The sequence below is a fragment of the Sprattus sprattus genome (genome assembly GCF_963457725.1).
Source record: "Sprattus sprattus genome assembly, contig: scaffold_72, whole genome shotgun sequence".
NCBI lineage: Eukaryota > Metazoa > Chordata > Actinopteri > Clupeiformes > Clupeidae > Sprattus > Sprattus sprattus.
This window is the reverse complement of record NW_027666785.1, coordinates 22501-30000: the sequence shown is the minus strand read 5'-3', so window position 1 is coordinate 30000 and position 7500 is coordinate 22501. Positions and strand designations below refer to the sequence as shown.

The 7500-nt window shown below is 47.7% G+C and overlaps 1 protein-coding gene across 1 annotated transcript in view; it reads right to left on the bottom strand.

The window, feature by feature from the left end:
• Positions 1–7500, bottom strand: part of smap1 (small ArfGAP 1) — a 91518-nt gene that overhangs the window by 66122 nt on the left and 17896 nt on the right. Inside the window, exon 4 of the mRNA XM_080861010.1 lies at positions 6337–6405. Coding sequence (XP_080717136.1) covers positions 6337–6405 — 69 coding nt within the window. The remainder of the gene's footprint in view (positions 1–6336; positions 6406–7500) is intronic.

The window sequence follows — 7500 nt, the reverse complement described above, 5'->3', positions numbered from 1 at the left end:
CGACTCGTGCCAGCAGAGAGATAAAACATTTAGAGCAAATTTTCAGCGTCGAACCGGCGCCAAATGGCGAGATAAATTATATTCCTCCACTCCATTTAGCCCGAGCTGTAAACTCGATCCTCGGTGGACCCAAGAAAACAGTCCTGCTTAATAAACCTGTGCTTCTTCGAGTGAACCGTTCCCTAACTGCGTATTGATTTAACTCCGAGCAAAAGATTAGCTGTTAGCAACGAAGAAGGCGGGGGGGGGGGGGGGGGGAACCTCCTCTATCTTAGCGCTAGGCAGCGAGAGGATCTTTAGAGTCAACGACGCACGGTAACGACAAGGGCTGTCGAGGAACTGCTGCTGTACACACCCCCCTCCTCCCCCCAATAGGGTCACTCTGCTGCTGGGGGGGGGCATTTCTTCCTCTCCTCCTCTTCCTCCTCCTCTTCCTCCTATACTCCTCATCTGCCTCCCCTCTCCCTTTCTTCCTCTCCTCCTCCTCCTCCTCCTCTTCCTCCTATACTCCTCATCTGCCTCCCCTCTCCCTTTCTTCCTCTCCTCCTCCTCCTCCTCCTCTTCCTCCTATACTCCTCATCTGCCTCCCCTCTCCCTTTCTTCCTCTCCTCCTCCTCCTCCTCCTCTTCCTCCTATACTCCTCATCTGCCTCCCCTCTCCCTTTCTTCCTCTCCTCCTCCTCCTCCTCCTCTTCCTCCTATACTCCTCATCTGCCTCCCCTCTCCCTTTCTTCCTCTCCTCCTCCTCCTCCTCCTCTTCCTCCTATACTCCTCATCTGCCTCCCCTCTCCCTTTCTTCCTCTCCTCTTCCTCTTCCTCCTATACTCCTCATCTGCCTCCCCTCTCCCTTTCTTCCTCTCCTCCTCCTCCTCCTCCTCTTCCTCCTATACTCCTCATCTACCTCCCCTCTCCCTTTCCTGCTCTCCTCCTTCATCCATCCTGCCTGCTTTGCAGACTGCAGCGCTGCATAGAATTTGACTGGCTTCCAAACTTCACACAAATCCACCTCCTGATAGAGGGGTGTGGAGGAGAGAGAGAGAGAAAGAGAGAGAGAGAGAGAGAGAGAGAGAGAGAGAGAGAGAGAGAGAAAGAGAGAGAGAGAGAGAGAGAGAGAGAGAGAGAGAGAGAGAGAGAGAAAGATGGAGGAAGGCAAAGAACTATTTACATCCTCCCTTCTTAAACTCTGCTGATTCTACAAGAGCAATTATTATAAAAGCCCAGCACTCCTCCTCCACGTCACTCACTCTTTACCCCCCCCCCTCTTCTCCTTTCGTCTTTCCCTCCCTCCTCCTCTATTTCTTCCCTCTTTCTCTTTCCCTCCTTGTTCTTTTCTCCTTCCTCATCTCTCTCTGCTCAGGAGGATAATAACAGGATTGTGTGGGAGTGTGTGAGTAGGGACACAAAATGGACATTTGGACTGTGTAGGGGGGTGTGTAGGGTGTGTGTGTGTGTGTGTGTGTGTGTGTGTGTGTGTGTGTGTGTGTGTGTGTGTGTTTAGTTCCCGACTTAGAACGCCAACTGTCAGCACATTTCTTTTCTCTCTTCCTCTCTGCTGCAGAAGATTAACTGGCTTTTCAGATACGTCCACAGAGAGAGATGTTGCACAGCCTGCGTGGCAGAGAACTCTCACTCACTCAAACACACACACACACACACACACACACACACACACACACACACACACACACACACACACACAAACACAAACACACTACGTCCAACACAAACAATCTGTCATAAAATGAACGGACGGCAGGAAAGCGTTTTGGAGACATGAGGGGAAAACTCGAGGCTCCTCATCCAGTGCTTCCACTTAGGGGTTGTCCTGAGCCATCAAATGCATCTTCATGCATATTACATACCTAGCCAAACAGCAGCCATCACACAGCACAGCACACACACACACTCCTATCTCAGCCATTACCATCATGACCACCGGGGATGTGAGATGACTCCACACAGCACCTTTGATAATTCATGAGCTGCTCCCTAACTCTACTCCAATGACCTCTAATGGCACACAATACTCTAATCACACAGCATTCTAGAACACTAGCTGTATTGTGGTCTACAAGTCCATGGCAGCTACAGTGAGTGAAATATAGAGCTCACACAGGTAAATTGGATGTCTTTTTGAAGGGGGCTGCATGTATTATGGAACAGAAGTTGCCTTCGCTGCTTTCATAACCTCTGCTTCAGCAGTACTATTGAATTTCTTTGCAGCAACCAAATCTCTCAAAGCAGATCAAAAATAAAAAATATATGCAGGAGGAGGAGGAAGAGGAGGAGGAGGGGACCATGGTGTATTTATCATACATTTAACTATGTACATCTCTGTACATAGTGTGTTGCCATCAGCAGATGAATCTCAACCCCCACCCACTCCTCCCATCTTGGCTGTGTGTGTGTGTGTGTGTGTGTGTGTGTGTGTGTGTGTGTGTGTTCATCTCCTAGAGCTAGAGCCAAGGCCGGGGCTTCGACTGCCAGGAAGCACTGACTGATAAGGGTCTGCTCTTCTAGCCCTCCCCTTCATATATCAATCTTTGAATCCCTTTGAATAAATAAACGTGGCATATAAGTCCGTGCAAATGTATACAGAGGGTGTGTGTATGTTCAATATGCTGTGCGCAATTTACACAGTTTTTTTTTGTTCTTTCTGATGGAGCCTCTGTTCTGATTTTTCAAACTAAATACAGTCTTGAATTGGGTTCTTCCATATTTACAGGTTTATACTGTACAGGTGTAGCCTATAGCATCGTACGTTGATAGTGATTCAGGACACAAAGTACCCTCTCTTCTCATAGCCAGCCTGACACACACACACACACACACACACACAGACAGGCTGTCAAACACACACTGTTTACATCACACGCTATGCTAGCTCTGTCAGCTCTGCGGTCCGCCTAGCATGGTGGAGTCTGCTAATACACTCAGTGATGCATGAGTATTAGAGGGTATCAGGAGCCGCAGCTCACAGCAGTACAACCTGAGGGAGAGACACAGAGCCTTCATCATTCATTTATTCATCAGACACACACACACACACACACACACACACACACACACACACACACACACCTACTTGCTGGGAGGCAGAGTGAACTCTGAAATGAGAGGATTGGGGATGTTCTATGAAAGAGTGAGAGAGAGACAGAGAGACAGAGAGACAGAGGGAGGCATACAGTCCTTGCGACCGTCCACATGACATTTTTCTTTTCAAAAACACGGTTATCAGCCAATTTGGATATAATAGATCATATAGTTAGTGGCCTATATATTATCATTATATCAACAGAATATTTATATATGTATAGTGAATATATTGGTATATGTAAGTGCTACACCTGATGTTATCTGTCCTTATTGTAGGTCTGTGCTGGACTCTATTCTCTCTACTCTTATGTGGCTTGTATTTATACATTTCTGAGGACATACCCGTGCACCTACTGTCTGTCTCTTCTCTCTCACTACATCCGTCTGTCTGTCTGTCTCTGTCTGTCTCTTCTCTCTCACTACATCTGTCTGTCTGTCTGTCTCTGTCTGTCTCTTCTCTCTCACTACATCTGTCTGTCTGTGTCTGTCTGTCTGTCTGTCTGTCTGTCTGTCTGTCTGTCTGTCTGTCTGTCTGTCTGTCTGTCTGTCTGTCTGTCTGTCTGTCTGTCTGTCTGTCTGTCTGTCTGTCTGTCTGTCTGTGTCTGTCTGTCTTTCAATGCATCAGTCTCTCAGTCATTCCCTATTCTGTGGTCCCAGAGCTACTCAGTATTCTAGTCACACCTTATATAGTCACACCTCACACACACACACACACACACACACACACACACACACACACACACACACACACACACACACACGTCAGTCAACCCCTCATCCCTGAAGTGCCATCGCTTTAATCAATCCTCATGCTGACCCGGGGTGAGTCACCCGCTCACCCTCATCATACTTCCTCATTCCCAGCATGCTCTGCTCTCAATCTGTGTCTGAGACAGGGTCAAGGGGCACATCACTCACACAGACAGACACACAGACAACCCCACATACCCCTCCACACACACAATCACACAAGCAAACAGACAGACTCAAAACAAACCCAACACACACACACACACACACACACACACACACACACACACACACACACACACACACACACACACACACACACATCTCAAATAAAACTACCTTAAGAATCAGGCAGGGATATAAGCAATAGGAACGACACACAGGAGGACACACACACACACACACAGACACACACACTGTGGGGTGACAGCAAAGGCTATGAATCTCATTGTGCATATACCCTGCTCAGGAGGCGGGGGGGGGGTTTACCTGGTTATGCCATGACCTGATGAGCTGGAGACAAATGGCCAGTGCTACGCTAACACATTTGTGGGAGAGAGGGAGCACATGGCCAAGAACAAACATTAGCAAGGTGATGGATAGATGTGTCTTTGAACATACCCCTTACTATTTTTCACACACACACACAGCAAGACACACAAAACACACACACACACAATAGGTTATGTATTAGGACAAGGAGCTGTGTTCAATCTGGCTTCAACTAAACAGCAGTGACCACCACCTCGTCTCAAATATACCCATTGTGTTTGTGTGTGAGAGTGAGTGTGTGTGTGTGTGTGTGTGTGTGTGTGTGTGTGTGTGTGTGTGAGAGAGTGAGTGTGCGTTTGTTTGTGTGAGTGAGAGAGAACTGAATGGTGGCTTGCTCTGCAGAAGGTCAGTTGTAATTTCTGCATTTTTCTGTTCTGTCAGCAGCTCTCAACATTTAACACAAGGACTAATTATGACGTATGACGGCACACTCCCAAACGGAGTCAGACTTTCTCCTTCACACACAGACACAGACACACACACACACACACACACGCACACACGCACACACACACACTCTAACCTTCCTTTAGCCTCCCCTGTCCTCCACTCCCAGTGGGTTTGGGAATATTACTGGGTGAAGGCAGCGGTGCGGAAAGCGGGGAAGATTGCTCCTACTTGGATCAGGAGTTTCCTAAAGGCCATGGAATTACCTTTCCCAGGGCACTACGACCCCGAACTAATGCCCCACTATAGCACTCCCACACACTGACACTGGGCATCCCGTCGTATACATACTCGAGAGAAGGTCAAGAGAGACAGAGAAAAACAGATGATATATGGAGATAGGAGGTAATGAAAGTGTGGAGGGAGAGAGAGAAGAGATGGAGAAGGTGAGAGTGAGATAGAAGGTGATAAATGAGTATCTAGGAGTGGAAGAGGTGTGTGTGTGTGTGTGTGGGGTGAGGGGGGGGGGGTCTGTGTAAGCACAACCCCTGTATCCTGGGCCAGGAGACTCCCAACCCTTCCCTTATTTCTTGCCTGTCAACTCAGCACCTGTCATGCTCATAACACACAGACACACACACACACACAGACACACAGACACAGACACACACACACACAGGCTCATCTCCAGTCGGTCTCCATTTTCTACCATTTCGTCTCGCTCCAACAAAACACAAATATAATCTCAAAACATAGACGGATAGACATGGGAAATCACTGAGAAATCATAACGTTCCACACACCACACTTGACCTAACTCCTTTTCACATTTTGAAGAGTGCTTTTAAAAAAAGAGAGTATACTGGATATCATTTTTTGCGAGTGTGTGGGCTTGTGTACAAATACAGTGTGTTTCTGTGTGCGCTTGTGTGTGTGCTTGTGTGTTTATAGAATATATAATGCACTTCTGTAGTCCGGCACTTCTGGTGTAATACATCATGTTTCCTTCTAGTAAGTTCCGCTGTGAGTGGTGGTGAGGGCGCTTTGCTGAGGGCTCCGATAAGCAACGACAGAGAGATAAACTACTGTACACCTCTCAGCTCATCACACACACACACACACACACACACACACACACACGAAGAGAGATAAACTACTGTACACCTCTCAGCTCATCTGTGACCCAGCCAGATCCCCACAGAGCAAAACAAACCAGCAGTCTCTCACTCACACACACACACACACACACACACAGACCTAGTGGCACATTCATACCATAGAGGCAAGGTTTTCATATCAGAGACCCAGCCTCTCCACACTGCACTCCCAATACAATATTCCCAACCTTTCAATCTGACGCAGAAGATTCCCAATGGTTTGCGATATGGTTACCAATGACGATGCAGGAAGTAGCAGGAATATGGGCATATGTCATGTCCCCTTGGGTCACAGTGAAATGTTTAAAATGCCTTTTTGAAATCTATAATGTTTCAGCAGGGTGGGGGAGGGGGGAGGTGGTTGGCAGTTCAAGGCTGGGGAAAATGGTACTGACCTTCTCCAGAGGCGAGGGCTTGTTCCCTTTGTCTGTGTCCTTTTCCCTCTTCCTCTCATCTTTCTTCTTCTGTCAGGAAAGAAGGAGGGGGAGACAGAAAGGGAGTTTGGGGGGGGGGGGGGGGGGTGGGTCGGGGCAGAGAGGGAGGAAAAAGGGATTCGGGAAGTTGTTCAGAATTTTTCAGAGTTGGTATAGCGTGCAGGTATGTAGGAGCCAGCATTCAGGGATGGATATGTACGCACACGCGCACACACACACACACACACACACACACACACAAACAGTAAAAGCACACACACACACACACACACACACACACACACACACACACACACACACACACACACACACACACACACACACACACACACACACACACACACACACACGCTGGCTCAGCCTCCCACTCCACACTTCTTTATTTAGAACACTTCAACCATTGGAAGTGTTCCACAAGCTTCACAAAACCACACACAAAAAAATCTCCTTTTTTTTATCAAACACATACACTAACAGGTAAAAGAAACTTTTTTTCTCTTACTCTCACACACACACACACACACACACACTCTCACACACACACACACACTCTCACATACACTTTTCTGGGAGTTGGAGGAAGCCTCTGGTGAGAAGCCAGCATAATTATGAATAATGAAAAACTCATAAAGGGTTCAAAGATTGGTATCGAGCTGCTAGAGCCCCCCCCCCCCCCCCCCCCTCCTCTCTCCCCCGTCCCCTGTCACCTCCTCCTCCCCCTCCCCCTCCTTCTCCTCCTCCTCCTCCTCCTCCCGTCTTTCCTGCACTTATTCTAAATCAATTTCTCACAGGAGGAGGGAGAGAGAGGAGGAAAGAAAACAGAAAAAGGGGGAAAGAAACAGTGAAAAGGCAGCAGGTGTGATCTTTGAGCAAACGATCAGAGAAAGCTTTTTTAGATGAGAGAGGGGGTGAATGTGTCAGGAGAAAAGAGAGGACGAGGAGAGATGGAGAGAGAGAAAAAAGGGATAGGGAGAGAAAAAAGGCAGAGAAAGAAAGGGAGGGAGGTAGAGAGACCTTTAAGGATGGCAAAGAGCCTTATGCTGTCTTTCAGAGACTTTACAAGTGTATTGATTACCCCATTTACCTTTCTGCACGATCACGGACTGCACCAATCGATTCAATCCT